Source organism: Uranotaenia lowii, chromosome 3 (assembly GCF_029784155.1).
Source record: "Uranotaenia lowii strain MFRU-FL chromosome 3, ASM2978415v1, whole genome shotgun sequence".
NCBI lineage: Eukaryota > Metazoa > Arthropoda > Insecta > Diptera > Culicidae > Uranotaenia > Uranotaenia lowii.
In genome coordinates, this window is record NC_073693.1 from 9,650,479 (window position 1) to 9,672,096 (window position 21,618).

Genomic DNA, 21,618 nt, shown 5'->3' on the forward strand with positions numbered 1-21,618 from the left:
TTTGTCATTTTTGTCATTTTTGTCATTTTTGTCATTTTTGTCATTTTTGTCATTTTTGTCATTTTTGTCATTTTTGTCATTTTTGTCATTTTTGTCATTTTTGTCATTTTTGTCATTTTTGTCATTTTTGTCATTTTTGTCATTTTTGTCATTTTTGTCATTTTTGTCATTTTTGTCATTTTTGTCATTTTTGTCATTTTTGTCATTTTTGTCATTTTTGTCATTTTTGTCATTTTGTCATTTTTGTCATTTTTGTCATTTTTGTCATTTTTGTCATTTTTGTCATTTTTGTCATTTTTGTAATTTTTGTAATTTTTGTAATTTTTGTAATTTTTGTCATTTTTGTCATTTTTGTCATTTTTGTCATTTTTGTCATTTTTGTCATTGTTGTTATTTTTGTCATTTTTGTCATTTTTGTCATTTTTGTCATTTTTGTCATTTTTGTCATTTTTGTCATTTTTGTCATTTTTGTCATTTTTGTCATTTTTGTCATTTTTGTCATTTTTGTCATTTTTGTCATTTTTGTCATTTTTGTCATTTTTGTCATTTTTGTCATTTTTGTCATTTTTGTCATTTTTGTCATTTTTGTCATTTTTGTCATTTTTGTCATTTTTGTCATTTTTGTCATTTTTGTCATTTTTGTCATTTTTGTCATTTTTGTCATTTTTGTCATTTTTGTCATTTTTGTCATTTTTTGTCATTTTTGTCATTTTTGTCATTTTTGTCATTTTTGTCATTTTTGTCATTTTTGTCATTTTTGTCATTTTTGTCATTTTTGTCATTTTTGTCATTTTTGTCATTTTTGTCATTTTTGTCATTTTTGTCATTTTTGTCATTTTTGTCATTTTTGTCATTTTTGTCATTTTTGTCATTTTTGTCATTTTTGTCATTTTTGTCATTTTTGTCATTTTTGTCATTTTTGTCATTTTTGTCATTTTTGTCATTTTTGTCATTTTTGTCATTTTTGTCATTTTTGTCATTTTTGTCATTTTTGTCATTTTTGTCATTTTTGTCATTTTTGTCATTTTTGTCATTTTTGTCATTTTTGTCATTTTTGTCATTTTTGTCATTTTTGTCATTTTTGTCATTTTTGTCATTTTTGTCATTTTTGTCATTTTTGTCATTTTTGTCATTTTTGTCATTTTTGTCATTTTTGTCATTTTTGTCATTTTTGTCATTTTTGTCATTTTTGTCATTTTTGTCATTTTTGTCATTTTTGTCATTTTCGTCATTTTTGTCATTTTTGTCATTTTTGTCATTTTTGTCATTTTTGTCATTTTTGTCATTTTTGTCATTTTTGTCATTTTTGTCATTTTTGTCATTTTTGTCATTTTTGTCATTTTTGTCATTTTTGTCATTTTTGTCATTTTTGTCATTTTTGTCATTTTTGTCATTTTTGTCATTTTTGTCATTTTTGTCATTTTTGTCATTTTTGTCATTTTTGTCATTTTTGTCATTTTTGTCATTTTTGTCATTTTTGTCATTTTTGTCATTTCTGTCATTTTTGTCATTTTTGTAATTTTTTGTTTTTTTTTGTCATTTTTTTTTTTGTCATTGTTGTTATTTTTGTCATTTTTGTCATTTTTGTAATTTTTGTAAATTTTGTCATTTTTGTCATTTTTGTCATTTTTGTCATTTTTGTCATTTTTGTCATTTTTGTCATTTTTGTCATTTTTGTCATTTTTGTCATTTTTGTCATTTTTGTCATTTTTGTCATTTTTGTCATTTTTGTCATTTTTGTCATTTTTGTCATTTTTGTCATTTTTGTCATTTTTGTCATTTTTGTCATTTTTGTCATTTTTGTCATTTTTGTCATTTTTGTCATTTTTGTCATTTTTGTCATTTTTGTCATTTTTGTCATTTTTGTCATTTTTGTCATTTTTGTCATTTTTGTCATTTTTGTCATTTTTGTCATTTTTGTCATTTTTGTCATTTTTGTCATTTTTGTCATTTTTGTCATTTTTGTCATTTTTGTCATTTTTGTCATTTTTGTCATTTTTGTCATTTTTGTCATTTTTGTCATTTTTGTCATTTTTGTCATTTTTGTCATTTTTGTCATTTTTGTCATTTTTGTCATTTTTGTCATTTTTGTCATTTTTGTCATTTTTGTCATTTTTGTCATTTTTGTCATTTTTGTCATTTTTGTCATTTTTGTCATTTTTGTCATTTTTGTCATTTTTGTCATTTTTGTCATTTTTGTCATTTTTGTCATTTTTGTCATTTTTGTCATTTTTGTCAATTTTGTCATTTTTGTCATTTTTGTCATTTTTGTCATTTTTGTCATTTTTGTCATTTTTGTCATTTTTGTCATTTTTGTCATTTTTGTCATTTTTGTCATTTTTGTCATTTTTGTCATTTTTGTCATTTTTGTCATTTTTGTCATTTTTGTCATTTTTGTCATTTTTGTCATTTTTGTCATTTTTGTCATTTTTGTCATTTTTGTCATTTTTGTCATTTTTGTCATTTTTGTCATTTTTGTCATTTTTGTCATTTTTGTCATTTTTGTCATTTTTGTCATTTTTGTCATTTTTGTCATTTTTGTCATTTTTGTCATTTTTGTCATTTTTGTCATTTTTGTCATTTTTGTCATTTTTGTCATTTTTGTCATTTTTGTCATTTTTGTCATTTTTGTCATTTTTGTCATTTTTGTCATTTTTGTCATTTTTGTCATTTTTGTCATTTTTGTCATTTTTGTCATTTTTGTCATTTTTGTCATTTTTGTCATTTTTGTCATTTTTGTCATTTTTGTCATTTTTGTCATTTTTGTCATTTTTGTCATTTTTGTCATTTTTGTCATTTTTGTCATTTTTGTCATTTTTGTCATTTTTGTCATTTTTGTCATTTTTGTCATTTTTGTCATTTTTGTCATTTTTGTCATTTTTGTCATTTTTGTCATTTTTGTCATTTTTGTCATTTTTGTCATTTTTGTCATTTTTGTCATTTTTGTCATTTTTGTCATTTTTGTCATTTTTGTCATTTTTGTCATTTTTGTCATTTTTGTCATTTTTGTCATTTTTGTCATTTTTGTCATTTTTGTCATTTTTGTCATTTTTGTCATTTTTGTCATTTTTGTCATTTTTGTCATTTTTGTCATTTTTGTCATTTTTGTCATTTTTGTCATTTTTGTCATTTTTGTCATTTTTGTCATTTTTGTCATTTTTGTCATTTTTGTCATTTTTGTCATTTTTATCATTTTTGTCATTTTTGTCATTTTTGTCATTTTTGTCATTTTTGTCGTTTTTGTCATTTTTGTCATTTTTGTCATTTTTGTCATTTTTGTCATTTTTGTCATTTTTGTCATTTTTGTCATTTTTGTCATTTTTGTCAATTTTGTCATTTTGGTCATTTTTGTCATTTTTGTCATTTTTGTCATTTTTGTCATTTTTGTCATTTTTGTCATTTTTGTCATTTTTGTCATTTTTGTCATTTTTGTCATTTTTGTCATTTTTGTCATTTTTGTCATTTTTGTCATTTTTGTCATTTTTGTCATTTTTGTCATTTTTGTCATTTTTGTCATTTTTGTCATTTTTGTCATTTTTGTCATTTTTGTCATTTTTGTCATTTTTGTCATTTTTGACATTTTTGTCATTTTTGTCATTTTTGTCATTTTTGTCATTTTTGTCATTTTTGTCATTTTTGTCATTTTTGTCATTTTTGTCATTTTTGTCATTTTTGTCATTTTTGTCATTTTTGTCATTTTTGTCATTTTTGTCATTTTTGTCATTTTTGTCATTTTTGTCATTTTTGTCATTTTTGTCATTTTTGTCATTTTTGTCATTTTTGTCATTTTTGTCATTTTTGTCATTTTTGTCATTTTGTCATTTTTGTCATTTTTGTCATTTTTGTCATTTTTGTCATTTTTGTCATTTTTGTCATTTTTGTCATTTTTGTCATTTTTGTCATTTTTGTCATTTTTGTCATTTTTGTCATTTTTGTCATTTTTGTCATTTTTGTCATTTTTGTCATTTTTGTCATTTTTGTCATTTTTGTCATTTTTTTGTCATTTTTGTCATTTTTGTCATTTTTGTCATTTTTGTCATTTTTGTCATTTTTGTCATTTTTGTCATTTTTGTCATTTTTGTCATTTTTGTCATTTTTGTCATTTTTGTCATTTTTGTCATTTTTGTCATTTTTGTCATTTTTGTCATTTTTGTCATTTTTGTCATTTTTGTCATTTTTGTCATTTTTGTCATTTTTGTCATTTTTGTCATTTTTGTCATTTTTGTCATTTTTGTCATTTTTGTCATTTTTGTCATTTTTGTCATTTTTGTCATTTTTGTCATTTTTGTCATTTTTGTCATTTTTGTCATTTTTGTCATTTTTGTCATTTTTGTCATTTTTGTCATTTTTGTCATTTTTGTCATTTTTGTCATTTTTGTCATTTTTGTCATTTTTGTCATTTTTGTCATTTTTGTCATTTTTGTCATTTTTTCCAGTTTTGGTATTTTTGGTATTTTTGGCATTTTTGTCATATTTGTCATATTTGTCATATTTGTTATTTTTGTCATTTTTGAAAACTTTGGATTATTTTTTCGTGTTTGTCATTTTTGTAATTTTTTTTTATTTGTTTTGTCATTTGCATAAAAAAAATCAAAATGGAATATTTTTTTTTTTATAATATCTTTATTTGAAACGGCTCATACCGTTAAGTTTTAAGGAGCCAAATCCGTTTTTAGTTTTTTTTACAATGGTCTGCTTAGCTTAACACTTTTTCAGAAGAAAGAAGAATGATAGGAATGCGAAATATGAAAATAAAAAGAGTTATAGACGAAGATCGATAGCTTTTAGAAAAAGGTAGATTTCGAACATGTAGTCCAAGTCTTTCACAGCGAGCACGTCCCTCACTGGAACGTTGGGTGGTTTTCCTCGGGCCCGAAGGGAGTCTATTAAATTCGTTCTGGCGACAAGATGGACCTCACACGACCAAACAATATGCTCGATGTCATGGTAACCTTGGCCGCAACTACACAAATTGCTGCCAGCAATATCAAAACGATAGAGTACCGCGTTTAAGGAATAATGATTGGACATGAGACGGGAAAATATACGAATAAAATCCCGACTCAGATCCAACCTATTAAACCAGGGTTTAAGGCTTAGGGCTAGGTGGGGTAATTATGAACAAAATTTCTTCATTTGGCACACTCACAGCAACCATATGTTTACTTCTTATCATAAATTCTGAAAACCTGCCAATATTGAATGTTTCCGTGCTCTTCATCATTCTGTAGAGCAACTTTTTTTTCTTGGTCGCAACCCACGTCTTTGAGACGTCTGTTCATAATTACCCCGTCTGTTCATATTTACCCCCCTGTCTAGGGGGTAATTATGAACACGAATTACGAACTTGGTATAAAATTTTTGAAAAGTAACTGTTTTTATACGTTACATTTACCCAAAGTAAGCAGTGTATGGTGATTTTTTACTTAAAAAATTATGTTCATAATTACCCCAAAACCTGTTCAAAATTACCCCGAACGCTGTTCATATTTACCCCAAGACTTGTCCAATATGATTCATATGGTGTCAGAAAATCTCAATTCAACACCAAATAATGAAAATAATTAGCAGTAATAAGAAAATAGGTTGTTTTATAAAAACTCAATTCAATTCATGTATAAAACTTATAAAATAAACAAATGTAATCAAAATTTAGGGGTAAAACAACGCAAAAATAGCTTTTTAGTGTTCTTTTGTATTGATTTTTTCTATCTTTTGTTTCGGTAGTTAAATTTTGTGTTGCATCTTTTACTTTTTGGTTGGTTTCTTTTTCTTTCGTGTATTTATGTCGCTGCAGATCATTTTTATTTGATATAACCTCTCCATACGTGTGAAATTTTGGGCAAGTTAGGCTACTCGATAGTTTTTACATCCGTTTTAAATGTCCTGCGCAGCAAACATCAAGTTTTCACCTAAATGTCGTAGGTTAGGCTTTTCACGTACGTGCGAGATATCATGAAATTGAAGCCTATACATATACAGAAAATTCTAATTTTTGTTGTTTCACAAAAACACTCATAACAATCTTCTTGGATCAGTGAACAGTCATATTTTGCAAGGCTTGCCAATTCCATATGACCGACTGTTTTGAAAAATATTTACACTAAATAATTTTTTTTATCACCTGTACGAAATTTCACATTAGTAGCTCTGTTTTCTCAAATCAAAATTATTACTGCAGAAGTTTTCATCACCAAACTGAAAGGAAAAAAACTTCAACCAAAAGATTTTCATTTTGTACTAAATTTTTTAAAATGTATTCGAACAAATAAAGATTGAAAAAAGTAATTTAGTTTAAAAATAAGACTGCAAGAAAATTGATTTTTGATCTTTGTTATCCAAATGTAACTCAAAAACAATTATTCTTTGCTGTAATTCTAATGCTCTCAATAGTAGCACGTTGTCCAAACATACAAGCAAATTTATCTTTTGATCTTTGTTTTGTGGACTTTTTCATCTTTTAAATTTATCATGGTTTATCATATATTTTACTGTTGACCAAAGAGATTAAAAGTTTATAATAATGTTATATTTCACGCGGCAATGAATGAAAACTCGAGCAGCAAACCTTTTGTTAAAAAATGGTGAATTTTATTTTTAGTAAAATTGAAAATTTTTTCAAGTCTAATTTATAACCTTGTTATTTATCAATACAAAAAAAAACTGGTTTTAGAAAGACGTAAAGCCTTTATTCGGTGTTAGAAAACTATTCCTGGGATACAGGTTATCGGTTTTGGTATTACCGGTAAAACTATCCGTATGCACCACTCACTAAACCTGAGAAAACATTTGACTGATTTTTTTTCTATCAACAAAAAGCAAGCTCTTATCACTATTTTTTTTAAACAAAATTAAGACTCGTTTAAATCTTGATTTAGCTTTTTTTCAAAATTGCTGTTTTATAAATTTATTCACTCTTGAAGTTTTATTAAGTTTGATAAAATTGTGTTTAAAACTTTTTTCAAAGACCAAAAAGAACTGGCATAGCTTTTTTTCTAAATCCGAATCTCATGTTTTGAACAAGAAAAATCAATTTCTCAAAAATTCAAGACTTAACACATTGCGGATTTAATTTCATTATGATATTTATAAAATTTGGTCTACTAAGTTCCTGGGATATAGAATGCCGAGTGTTGATGTTTCCTGGCAAAGATTTCTTCACGGTCCTGTGTTAAGTTCATACAGATGGGGGGAGGGGGGTATTTTTGTGAGAAATTTCTTACAAGGGGAGGAGGGGGAAGGGGGCTGGAAATGCTTGGGTAATAAATGAATGGCCCCCTAAGTTGATGAATAATACATTTGATCATCAAAAAGCCAAAGAAATGTCAGGAAATGTGTGTTCATAATTACCCCATAGGACGAAAACTATGGGGTAAATATGAACACTCATCTGTGAATCAGTGCGAATAAAATTTTTCAAAATTTCTTCAAAATCCAGACAAAGCATCATAAACTGGATGTAAAACAGGTGATAAGAACATTCCAGCTGGATTTCTTATGATCAGATATTCAAAACATTGAACATTGTCGAAAACGATTTCCGTTTCACGGGGTAATGGTTTTTTAAAACATCTGAAATGATATCATTAGGATTTGAAAACAGATAGGAAACAGCTTAAAGCTATCAATCGGATGTTAAACTACCACTTTTGGAACTTTTTGTGTTCATTCATCCCCCACAGCAGCGCGTATGGCACTTGTTCGGAATTACCCCGTGTTCATAATTACCCCACTTGACCCTACCTTTGGGATAATCGAGTGGAGCCACCGACCCAACTCATCCTCGTCCCATCTGCGCTGCCAGTTGACAATAGAGTTTCTTCGCGCCAAGAAGTAGAATTCGTTGAAGACGATTTCACGCTGGTAAATGTTGCCTTCCATCGCACCCACCTTTGCAAGGGAATCTGCCCTCTCATTGCCTAATATCGAGCAATGTGAGGGGACCCAGGCAAAGGTGATGGAAAAGCAACGTCTTGATAAAGTGGTCAGAATATCTCGAATCTTTCCGAGGAAATACGGTGAGTTCTTTCCTGGTCTTATCGAACGGATTGCTTCAACAGAGCTGAGACTATCCGTGACAATATAGTAGTGTTCGACCGGTTGTGAGGCTACGCTGTCAAGAGCCCAATGGATAGCCGCCAACTCAGCGATATACACCGAGCATGGAGCTTGAAGACTGTACGAGGCACTATAAATTTGGTTGAACACTCCAAACCCTGTACAATCATCGATGAGGGAACCATCAGTGAAGTAAATTTTATCAGCATTGACGTGTCTATATTTCGCATCAAAAATCCGAGGAACAATGAGTGTACGATGTTGTTCCGGGATTCCATGAATTTCCTGCTGCATAGACAAATCAAACTGGACAGAAGAATTGTCGTAGTCCGGGTTACAAACACGAGTTGGAGAATACGAAGAAGGGTTTACCTGCATTGACATGAAGATATGGTATATAGACATAAATCTGGTTTGAAGATTTTGCTCAAGTAGCCTTTCGAAATTTGCAATCACCAATGGGTTCATGACCTCACACCTGATGAGGAACCGAAGAGATAGTAAACTTAATCGATCTTTTAGAGGGAGTATTCCTGCCAAAACTTCGAGACTCATATTATGCGTTGATGGCATACAACCCAAAGCGATGCGAAGACAACGGTATTGGATTCGCTTGAGTTTTATGAGGTGTGTTTTGGCAGCCGATTGAAAACAGAAGCCACCATATTCCATCACTGAGAGAATAGTTGTTCGATACAATTTGATAAGATCTTCTGGATGGGCTCCCCACCAGGTGCCAGTGATTGATCGGAGAAAATTCATTCTTTGTTGGCATTTTCCTTTCAGATACTCAACGTGAGCTCTCCAGGTACATTTGGAATCAAACCAAACCCCAAGATACTTAAAACACCTCGATTGTGTGATAGTTCTACCAAGGAGTTGAAGCTGAGGTTGAGCAGGTCTATGTTTTCTAGAGAAAACAACCATCTCTGTTTTCTGTGGAGAAAACTCAATCCCAAGCCCCAAAGCCCAGGAAGACAATCTGTCTAAAGTATCTTGTAAAGGCCCTTGCAGATGAGACTCAGTAGATCCTGTGACAGACACCACGCCGTCATCTGCAAGTTGTCTTAGAGTGCAGCCTTCAGAGATACAACTGTCGATGTCGCTTACATAAAAGTTATACAAAAGTGGACTCAAACATGAACCCTGCGGGAGGCCCATGTAAGAGGACCTTCTAACAGTAAGATCCCCGTGAGCAAAGTTCAAATGTTTCTCACAAAGCAAGCTGTATAAGATGTTGTTCAAAAGAGGAGGCAGACCCCGGGAGTGCAACTTGTCTGACAACACCTCTATTGACACTGCATCAAAAGCTCCCTTTATGTCTAGAAACACTGAAGTCACGTTTTGCGTACGCCATTTGTATCTCACTTTGCTGAAGACAGCAAAGCAAGGCAATCGTTTGTCCCCTTGCCCCTTCGAAACCCAAATTAAGTATCTGAAAGGAGACCATTTGTTTCCACCCATTTATCCAATCGGAACAAAATCATTTTTTCCATCAATTTCCGAATGCAAGACAACATCGCTATTGGACGGTACAAATTAAAATCGGACGCAGGTTTCCCAGGCTTTTGGATAGCAATAACTCTCACTTGTCTCCAATCTTCGGGAACAATGTTGTGCTCCAAGAATTGGTTGAATAAATTCAACAAGCGAAATTTGGCGGCATCCGGAAGGTTTTTCAACAAGTTGAATTTGATTCTATCAACTCCCGGAGCTGAATTGTTACAAGAGAGGAGAGCAAGTGAGAATTCCATCATTGAAAAGCTGGAATCCAGATCGCATCTGTTCGGAGGCACACTTCGCATGATTTTTTGCACAGGTGTTGAATCTGGACAGATTTTCCGTGCGAAATCAAAAATCCATTTATGCGAATGCTCTTCATTTTCGTTCGTAGAAGAACGATTACGCATGCTTCGTGCCACATTCCACAAAGTGCTTAAAGATGTTTCCCGCGACAAACCTCCCACAAAGTTACGCCAATGCGCTCGTTTTTTCCCCTTGATCAGGCTTTTAAATTGCTGCTCAAGAGAAAAATACGCGTTGAAGTTATCCAGGGTTCCGTGTTTCCGAAAAACTTTAACACTAGAAAGACCGCACCAGTCAAAATGACTGGTTGGACACTTTGTTTGTTGAATATCTTTTGAACACTACGCTCTAAAAATTCGCAAAAAATACGACTTTTCATGAATTTTGAATCTCTACAAAACTGTGTATTTTTTATTTTTCTAGCTCTTTTAATAAGCGAGAAAAATTTCGCCATGGACACTCGGACCGTGACCAGTCAAAATGACTGGTAAAATTCACAAACTTATAACTCAAACAAGATAATTTTTTTTCGCTTGCTTTTGGTTTTATTTGCAATCTACATTCAAGACAAAGAGCCTTAGTTGATTTATGGTGGGCAGGAGTGTGTCATTAGCTATGAAATTATTGATCTTCGATGCGAAGTCATGGAAATTTGTAGAAAAAGTTCTCGGATCGACCGCTGTGTGGCGTTTCAAGCACTAGACTCCCAATTTTTTTAGTCTGTTTTGTTGCTCAACTATAATCGAACTTTCTGTCAAAATTTGGCGAAATTTCATCAAGATTTGTAAAAGTTATGTAAGTTTTAATACATGTCCATTCGAGTAATCGAGTAATTTTAGGTGATAAATATGTTTTATACTGAACTAGTATGAGTAAAATAATTATGAATTGTGTACATATTTATTCAAATTGAAGACCTTATGTCTATGAAACTGAACAATTTAAATGATTTAGTTTTATATTTGATTATTCTTCATACGTTGGTTATCCACCATGGGTGCACGGATTCACGGCAGTTTCTGCCCAAGTATGTATTCACATGCATTCTTAGATTATTAGGTTCGACAAATTTCCAATTCAAGTTCCTTTACAAGTATTCCGGCACCCGTGTATAAAGCTGGCAACTGATTGAAAATTCTTATTATAAGAGGAAACACATCTTACCTGTCGGCAACTTACGGGGTTTGAACCCTAGAGTTTTCTTGCCGATACCGGGAATCGAACCCAGTACATCTGGCATACCTAGACTAGACTCACGCCAGTCTATCTGATAGACCACATTGGCGCTAAGATTTTTCAACATGGGTGCACGGAATGGCTGTAAATTCGCCGTTGTTAATTACATAGAAATAAATAGTTTTCAACTTGCTTCAGAACACAAAATATTTTTGAGTTAGATATGATAGGCATTTGAAATGCAACATTAGTCAATCGAAAAACTTTTAAGGAAAAACAAATCAATTTGACATTTGACATTTGACCATGTTGATTCATTATTTTTATTTCCACTGTTTTCCATCGCACGACATAACTTGATGCATATAATTCCTAAAATTCACTCGATCCATGATAACCGTTTTCCAATTTCTTGGATGTTGATCAGATCTTATCAGATAAATATACGATGGCAAAAACCTGTTTTTTAATAATAAATAAATAATTTTATTATTTCAAGATATAATTGAAATATTTCTTTTCCAGGAATGAAAAAACGGAGCTTAAAATAAAAATCGTTATTTAAATAATTATGTCTCAACATGAAAGACATGATTTCGACTTTGGTTTAGTTAAGATTTGTAATAATGCTTTTTAAAAAATTGCAAAAAGTCCAATATTTGATTAAAACGCGGTGAATCCGTGCACCCATAGTGGAAAACCATGTATATAACACAAATTTTCATTTGAATCTTTAAAAGTCTGTTTTCTTTACCTTTAACATGCAAAAAAATTGATTTTGGATGAATGGCGGTGAATCCGTGCACCCATGGTAAATTGCTCTACTTATATAAATAATATGTTTCAAAACCTACAATATGAGGTATAATTTATAGGCATCGGGTTGAAAAACTTCAGAGCTATGGATGCTAGAAAACATCTACTGAAACGAAACTGAAGTGAAACCGTGCACCCATGGTCAATAACCATAGCCATCTAACATGTTTTTATTATTAGATTGATAATGTGTTTCAATTTTTTGATAATTATTTGACATATTCATTTTATGACATACACGCATTCGTCAACTATACCAAACTGAGGTGATTCCGGGCACCCATGGTGAAAAAATATTTCAATTTTATAACAAAAATGTTATCGAATTAGTAACAAAATAATTTCAAAAGAAAAAAATTAAAAATATTTTGATAGAAAAAATTTCCCCTTTACCAGTCATTTTGACTGGTCACGGTCCGAATAGGTATATTCAATTTGCCGGTCCTTCTAGTGTTAAAAGCGTTAGATTTGTCCACGTAAAGTTTAGTACACTGACTGTCCCACCATGGATTGGGGCGCCTTCGACGGACAGATGGATCTGGGATGGGTTTCGTTTGAGATTGCACTGCACTATCATAAATCAAGCGAGCGAGAAATGTGTATTCCTCCAAAGGATGTAACACATTCGTTGAATGGACGGCTGAAACAATTGCGTCCGAGTACTTTTTCCAGTCGATGTGTCTTGTAAGGTCATATGCCATATTTGTTGAATTTGAAGTGTTGACCCCATTGGTGATTGTAATTTTGATTGGCAAGTGATCACTACCATTGGGATCAGGAATTACCTTCCACTGGCAATCCAATGATAGTGAGTTTGAGCAGAGTGAGAGGTCAATTGCACTTGGTCTTGCAGGAGGTTTAGGTACTCGTGTTTTTTCACCCGTGTTCAAAACTGTTAATTTGAAACTGTCACAAATGCCATAAATAAGATTAGAACGTCTATCGTCAACTTGTTCTCCCCAGACAGTTCCATGCGAATTGAAATCACCCAGGATCAACCTTGGCTCAGGCAAAACTGAGCAAAGGTTCTCTAGGTGACTTCGATCCACTGTTACTCTCTGAGGCCAGTATAAACTGACAACGCATAAGTCCCTACCTCTTATAGTTGTATGACATGCAACAGCTTCAATTCCACCTGACGAAGGAAGGTGGATTCTATAAAATGAGTGGCGCTTATTGATCCCTAAAAGCACCCCTCCATAAGAATCGTCACGGTCCATGCGGATAATATTAAAATCGTGGAAAGAGATATCATTTTGAGAAGAAAGCCAAGTTTCGGACAAAGCAAAAATATCACAATTAGTTTCATGCAGAAGAAATTTGAACGGATCCAGTTTGGGGATTAGACTACGGCAATTCCACTGTAATACAGTGATATCTCCGACCTCTCGGCTTAAATTAGGCATCAAGAGAGATAAACATTGAAATGAGGGGCCAAGTTTGCATCAATTGCTTCAAAAAAGTCTTCACTACAGGAAGCATTGCGTTAACAACACCTCTTATTGATTCAGATACGTTGAAGAATGAAAAAATGCCATTCAAAATGTCAGATAATTTAAAAATTCCTGGTTGGATAGCAGGTTCTGAAAAATTAACATTAATATTATTTGTTTGCGAAGTCCCCTCATCGATGGAATTATTATTTGGAGATAAATTCCCGCGGAAACCAGGAGGTGTTATTTTTTCTTTTACCGTAGCTGATTGATTTTTGCCTACACTGTTTGAGGAAATAACCATTGGAATTTTTTTCGGTACCTTGGGAGAAGATTGTCTTGTACGCTTCCGAGTGTTTCCTACAAAGAAGACCGGTTGCACATCATCCGCCGAGTCTGAGTCTTCGCTATCAACTGGCAGCACTGAGAGCACTGAGAGCACTGAGTTACTGGATTGAGGTTGGGTTGGTGGAGAAGCGCTCTTCAATATGGCGGCATAAGAACGTTTTGAACGTTCTTTCAAAGAGCGCTTCTGTTTATCCCAGCGGCTCTTGAATGCCTCGCACAGGGAGATATCATGGGGTGAGCCCCCGCAATAGACACATTTCTGCTCTATTGCAGAGCACGCTCCTTCCCCATGAGTCTCCCCACAGTTGGGACAACGCGTCTTGTTGCAGCAGTGGGACGCTGTGTGTCCCAATTTTATGCAATTTTTACATTGCATCGGTCGAGGCACAAAGAGCCGCACAGGAAGCCTCAAAACTCCGTCAATCAAGACGTAATGAGGGAGGGCGGTACCGGCAAAGGTCACACGAATCGAAGCTGAAGGAGTATACTTTTTAACTCCATCAACGACAGTGGCAGAATTGAGTTGACGACAATCCAAGATTTCGACCGAAGTCGAATCTAGGCTCTTAAACCTGCCAACGCCGTGAGACTTAACATATTCAGCCTCCAGACTCGATTCGGTAATCACGCCCTCGATCTCTACGTCTCGAGACGGAATATAAACTTGGTATTCTAAGTTTAAAATATTACTGACAAGAATTTCGTTTGCGGCTTTCCGGTTGGCCACAACAACACGCATTTTGTTCGGTCTTACCTTTACAATAGAGGTTACGGAGGACCACCTCGCCAGATCTTTGGTGATCTGTACCACGTTTAAACTTTTACCATTTGTTTTGGGCCGGACGAAAATCACCCACGGTCCAGAAGAGGTTGAGCCCTCTGGATAAAAACGGAGTCGAGTTGTTTTACTCTCAGCCGAAGATAGTGAAGAACCAGCATTAGAAGGACCAGCTTCACCTGTATCCTTCAGATGCTCCACATCATTAGAGATGATGTTTTCATCATCAACAACTGGAGGATATAACCTCCCGCCTTCGCTCATTTTTAAAAACGGGGACACGAATGCCCTCCGTTTTGAAAATATAAGCGAAGCTCACTTTTGCCGAAATCAAATAAAGGGAAAAAGATAGAGGAGCAAAAGATAAATAAGAATAAAAAGAACTCACAAGCTTTTAGCACTGTATGGATTTATTCACTCCAGCCACGTGGTCCTTCGTCAATGGTGACGTCCAAACGCTCAACCTTCCTGTGCTCACTCGGATACAGCAAACAAAACCGGATCCCCGAGTCAGTACCCCGATGGTGTCCAAATTCCAGATTCCAGGGCAAACAGGAAAACGTCCTATGAAGATGACCTTGGCTGATGGTGATGGTGGTGACAATTTTGTGCTGCAGATTGCCTTCGTAGCGGCTTCGTAGGTTGCCTTGGTGCTGATGTTTGTGGCAAAAATCGATCCGATAGATGCTTTTCGGCAATTGACGACCGAACCAGCAAAGCAGAAAACCACTCCCGGTGGAAAAAATGCGATTTTCAATTTTCTTCTAGCCGAAAAAGTACTTCCGAACAGTAGCGAAAAAAACACGTCCGCATACGTCGGACTACTATGATCGAATGAAAATGGAATATTTCAAAATGTAATATTAATAACTGCAATTTCAAAATAGTTTTTAAATTTTTTTGTGTAAATCAAAATTGCTAATGACCGATTTAATTTCAATCCACCCCATCCCCAGTAATCTTCCGGGTGTACTGTGCGGACCACACGTACTGCACCCTGCGCTTCCCGATGGCGACCAATGCGGACATCATCAAGGCCTGTGCCGCGGACAAACTGCAGCTTTGTCGGAACCCCGAGGATTTGCTCCTGGTGGAAGTGAAATCGAACGGCGAACGGATGGTATTCAAGGACAATGACGTCAGCATACCGACTGCGCTGAGCCTAAACGGACGAATATTCGTTTCGTCCAAGGACCACCTGGATGCACTGGTAAGAATGCAGATCAGATTTCGGTGGTAGCTTCCAGGAATTTCATTCTGTTGGGTCATTTGCTCTCTATCCTTTCCTCCCAAAGACAACCCTACCGGAACAGGAACTTCCGACCGAGGCGCTCGATATGGACTTTGAGGCGCTGCCGACCAAGGATGTGGCCTATCACATAACGCTGTTCGATTGGGACCTATTTTGGGCGGTTCACGAGTACGAGCTGCTGTACCACACCTTCGGAAGGCATCACTTCAATAAGGTGAGTATGAGAGGACTTATACTGTGTCCCATATTTAGGCATATGGTTTGATGAGAATGGGCATGTGACTGACAATTCAGTTCACGTTAAGTGTCATCTTAGCTGTCTACAATATCTATTTGAAACATATTGGGAACTTATAGGTAGGCCTATATAATTCTTAACGTACAGAGATCTCTAGTAGTGGCTCCAGAGAGTAACGCTTTGTACCAGCTTTGTTATTCCCTCATTTGCTCGACAGGAACAGCTAGCAATTTTTATGAGTTTTCATGGTATTGTTGGAAAATTGGCTCCTACTAACAAGCAGCAGTAAGTATAATGTAACAAACAGTTATCCGACTCTTTTATTTAACGGGAAATTAATCTGTGTGTGCCTGTGAAAACACACCCGAAGAACACTCACTCGAACAGTCCTCCAAGGATCAACAATGCGCGCATAAAAATAGCTTTAAAAATAACAAAAGTCTGTCAGCCATTGTGCCAGTCAACGCTTTCCATCCGGTTCCGGGAGATCCGCCCGAAGTTATGTGGACGTTCTCTGATTCTGGAAAAAACCAAAAATAAGAAAGTATAGAAACACTTCTACAATATCTTCGTTGGCTGTGATGTAAGAAAAAAAAACCAGACGCCAAAGAATGCGGAAACTTAAGCCAAGCCAAAAGAATAGAAGTTCTGGGAGGAGAAAAAGAGGAAAGTTGCACCTCCGGAAAAGAAAGCTTGTGTTCCGAAAGTGCATTTTCTGCTTGGAGCAGCTCGCCCTCTGCAGGCACATGGCCCAGCCATGATGATGGCACACGTTTTGCAGCGAAAGCGAACTTTCGTTTTTCACTCTTCTCTCAATTCACTGCTGCCTGAAGCATTTGGTTTGCCAAAAATAGCAAGGTACATACCCGGATAGGAATGACTTTCGAGTCCTTCTTGTTGCGGTTGTGGTGGCCAGATTGTGTCAATATCACGTTCCTGGAGCTTTGCCATCGTCGGTTGGTTGGAATTCAGTTTTTTTTGCCACTAATGCGCCGGGAGAAAAGAGCGCGAAAACAGTTTAATAGAATTTAAACTTTTGCAGCGGAAGTTTGGGGAAAATACTTTTAAAATTATGCATTGGACGTGACCAAAGTTCGTAGTGATGGAAAAAATCTGAAATGTCAAAGTGAAACAAAATTAACGCTTTCTGTATATAGTTAAAAGAGTTCTGTTGCCCATTTAAACTAGAATAACGGTTAAATGGATTCGGGAATTTTTCACGTCAATGCCGGCGTGTTACAAAGTAGAAAGGTAATGGAAAGTTCAAATCCGCCATTTATCGAAAGTTGTTATAAGTTTGAATATCCATTTCAACAGTTCACTCTACCAAGTAACGAATGTCTTACCAAGCAATTAGTATCTTACTCACTATGAGCACAAGGAGTTTAAAGTCAAAATTACCAAGAATCAACTCCGTGAAAAACTATCTCTCAAATATATTTTTTCGGAAAAAAACAAAACACCGTCTAGAACAGTGGTTTTCAAACTTTTTTCACACGCTGCCCCCTTTTTCAAAATTTTGAAGCTCAACGCCCCCCTGAGCTAATTTTTTGAAAATCTTTTCAAAAAATTATAATCTGGATTGCTGAAAAACCGTAAGCTTTGGGCTTTCTGTTGTTGAAAGACTTAACACAAAATTCATTCAAATTTATATGAGATCCTTAGAGCCAAAGGGGTAGAAGATATTATAAGTGTAAAAATGGTCGATTTTGATTTAAAAATGACTGACGATTCTTAATATTTCAAGATATATTCCGTGATTTTTCTGATTTTTAAAATTTTTATAACACATTTTTTTGTTCGAAGGAAAAATTTTCAATTTTTTTTGGAAATTTACAAACTTTAAACCGTGTTTGTCAAAATGATTTTCTTTGCACTTATAACCTTTTGGCTCCAAGGGCCTCATATTTCTAAAACCTCCAGTAAACACTTAATTCTATGTGAAGTTTCCTGAACAAATAATTAAACTTATTGATTAGTTTGTTTTATATCAAATGATATCTATCATTGCTATCTAATCAAATCATGAAATTTGGTAAACAAAATTCAATATTCACCATGAAATTTCATTATTGAATACAAATTAATTGCCGCAAGCCGGTAAAATAACGTAAAAATTGTATTAGTTCTTGTAATCAGAATTTGAGTCCTGTTCAAAGCATCCACGGGACTTAAAATTTAAATATGATTCTAATAACTGAATTCCGGCAATGTTAGTGATAACCAAGTACTTTAAAAGCAAATGGTAAAATAGATTTTTTGAATCGATTGAAATAAAGATAAACAAATAAGAACTTAACATAAAATATCACTTGGGCTTGTGATATAGCTCAGTTGGCAAGTCTGTTGTCTTCTGAGCCGATGTCCGCGAGTTCGAGCCCAAGAGTAAACATCGAACACAGTTGTACCGGATAAGTTTTTCAATAACGATCCGCCAACTGTAACGTTGATAAAGTCGCGAATGCCATAAAGATGGTAAAACGACTATAATCGAAACAAAAAAAAAAAATAAAATAAAATATCACTTGCTTCAAAAATTATTTCATATTTTCTTTCCAGCAAATCTATAACTAAATCACAGATTACGCTTTTTACACAGATTTTTTTAAGGTTTTTTCTGTTCAGCAGATTTTTTGAGACAATACTTTTTGAAGATTATCAAGAATTACCTTCAAAAATCAATCTTTTACAGTAGAATCTAAATTAATCTCATAAAACAATATCAATATGCAAAAACACAAAATCTGTGCTAATTTAAAAAAAAATCTTTTAAATAGATAAATTTTTAGGATTTTTTTTTTAAATTCTGAAACAAAAATTAGCTTGCAGCTTAGTGAAATTATAGTTTTTTCAGCCTTAAACCTGATTTTTAACGTGATTTCATTGCTTGCATCGAATCTGCTCGCTGTTATTTCAAATCAACGTTGTTTCGTGATTTGTGAAAATGTAAATTACGACCTCACCGCCCCCCTGAGCCCTCCCAACTTTTAAAATGGAGCTCACCGCCCCCCTGGAAGCTCTCAACGCCCCCAAGGGGGCGGTAGGGACCACTTTGAAAACCACTGGTCTAGAACCTTTATTTGAAAGTCAATTCTAACTAGGAAACAAAAATACAGCTCGAAGTTTCCGGCAAAATAAGTAAGAAAATAGAAACGAAGCCATTGTGCAGCGTAATGCAGTGATGAGTGGAAAATGCAAACGTTTCCAGGAGGAAAATGGCTTTCAGCAGAAAACTTAAGACGGGAAAACCACTTCTAGCTCGGAAGCTGAGTAACGTAACGTTTCGCTCGGTTCTCTAATTTATGGCCGCACATTTGTACGCCAGCTTCTTTCGCAAACATTAAGCTCCCCGTCGGAGATCTACTTAGAAAGCGGTGAGATCTCCTTCAAGTGCCAGCATCACAACTTCTGGCAAAAACTGTCTTATAAAATCTCATTTCGCCCCTCAACCAAACCTTTTGCGAGTCGCTTGCTCTCTGTTTGAAGATTGCTTCCAGAAGACGGTTAGATTTATGGGATTGACTTGCTGCTCGGATTTTTGGCGCAGAGTGTAATTTCGTATCATGAGATCACCTAATGTTGCTCTCCAGCTAGATGAATGGCGATATCATCTGTTGAATTATGACCGATTTTACATATTCATTACTTGAAGTTTTTATTTCACAAAGGTTTAATTTTGATTAACCAACAGCTCAAGTAAAATATCCCTCGTTTAATGAAAGTGTTTTTGTTCCACCACTTGTTGATTGCCAGCAGAGCGAGAGTAAAATTAAATAAACCATGGGGCAGCCACTAAGCCGCAGAAAGTAGATACTAAGTCCAGATGAGCTTCGTTCGACAAAACAGATCGAGATTCTTGCCAATGGCAATGACGGTAGCAGAAAGTTTTTCCTTGATTTGTGGTGCATTCTCAGAGTGGGGCAACAAGAAGTGAACTGAAAATAAACAAACATAAAGCTGCAAAAAAAACCGGCAAAGCCGGAACTAGTTTTTCCACATCGGTTCACATTGCTGGATGAGTTCAAAATAGAGCACCCCCTGCCTGAAGAAGAAGTACTAATTGCGAAACCTTTTTTTCCTCTTCTTCCGATGTAGGAGAGCAACTTTCAGATGAATCCAATTAGTAAATGAAAACTAGCTAGCTGGCTCTAGCTGCTATGCTTCAGTTTTTCGGTTGAAAATGTTCTTCTTTGGAATGTTTTTTGACCAATAGCGGAAGCCAACAAACATTGGAAGTTTGAAAACAACATTCAAAGAAAATTGACATTGATTTTTTTAAACCTATTTTAAGTAACATTCTGAATTCAAATTAAACAACTGAAAGATTTATTTTGAACTCACCCATACTTATCCATGTGCTTGTCGATTCTCATGGTGGCTCCAGAGAGTGATTTTTTAAATATTTTTTCTCAGGGATTTCCAGAAAGTGATGCCTCAACTTCAATGGACATTGTTTTCTATTCGCTTCCTCAATCGGAACTCTTTACAATTTTGCTAAACTTATTTTAGGTAAAAACTTGGAACTGGAACAAACAATTGAAAAATTTCTTCTCATCCATACTTATGGTCGGGATTTAACTAGACCGAAATGAATGCAACCGACAGTTTTTTAAACACTTGCCTACATCTTGCCTTGCACCTACAAATATTTTTCTCTTGGAGACGAAATCTTTTAAATTTATGAACCAGGATCGGAAGTATTGAATTAACCCCTTCCAACTAATTATATTTTATTTGAAGGCTTAGAATATTAATTGTACGAGCTTCAATTTTCGTTGTTCGTTGCTTTAAAAGAGCAATTACTTGGTCGCTAGGAATGCTACATCATGAATTCACTACTGATGCCTAAAATAAATTTAAACCTTGATCTAAAACTTTCCTTGGTACTCAGTTTGATCTGGTCGAAACCGGGCCCTATTTAGAGCCCCAATGGTGGCTCCAGAGAGTAATGCTTCAACTAAATTTAACTCTGTTAATTTTCTACGCGAATTCAGCCAGTCTAATGAAGACGCTGTCTGCGAATCGTCATATGAAAGACTACCATTCCCCTCGCAAATGTGATCATTTCTGATTTAAACCTGTTATCAGTGATTTGACATAAGGACATTTAATTGTGTTCAGCTTATCTCAATCTCATAAATCCAGCATATGAATAACAATGTTTGAACTCTGATTGAACAGGATCCATTTTTCACCAAAATATTCCGAGAAAATCCAGTCCAAAGCCAGACAAGATTTTTCACTCCCGAGCGCCCAGTCGTCCGTGTGTAATGCAAATTTCAAAACGCTGTCATCGTGACTGCTAAGCGACTGTGAAAAACAAAAACCACTAAAGCTCTCCCGCGCCGCACCGTCCGATCTTTATCATTCCACTTCGCACCGACATAAACAGAAACAGCCATTTTCACTTTGCTTTTTTAATCCTGCCGCAGCATCATTCGTCGCCATCTACAACTTTCATCTTGTGGTCAGCGAGAGATTTTGTCTGGGGCAACGTGACTGTTACGAATGAGAAAAAAAAAGTGGGATGCAGGAAAAACGGTGACAGGAGAAAAGAAAATCTTTTTTGATGTTTCGATTGTCAGCATAGCGTAAAATTAAAAATCGAGAACCAACGCTCACCGCCGGTGGATCGCCCTTTCTCCTCGAAAAAACGGAAGACCGGAGTATCAGGATTTTTTTTTCGTTTTGTCACTCGTCGCTCCCAGCACGC

General features: G+C 34.7%; 1 protein-coding gene across 6 annotated transcripts in view; it reads left to right on the forward strand.

Moving 5' to 3' along the window:
* The window catches only part of LOC129754424 (rap guanine nucleotide exchange factor 4), a 489,369-nt gene that overhangs the window by 434,849 nt on the left and 32,902 nt on the right, over positions 1 to 21,618 (forward strand). For all 6 annotated transcript variants that reach the window (XM_055750490.1, XM_055750486.1, XM_055750487.1 and 3 more), the window contains 2 exons: positions 15,372 to 15,625; positions 15,711 to 15,881. In XM_055750490.1, the coding sequence (XP_055606465.1) occupies positions 15,372 to 15,625; positions 15,711 to 15,881 (425 nt within the window). The remainder of the gene's footprint in view (positions 1 to 15,371; positions 15,626 to 15,710; positions 15,882 to 21,618) is intronic.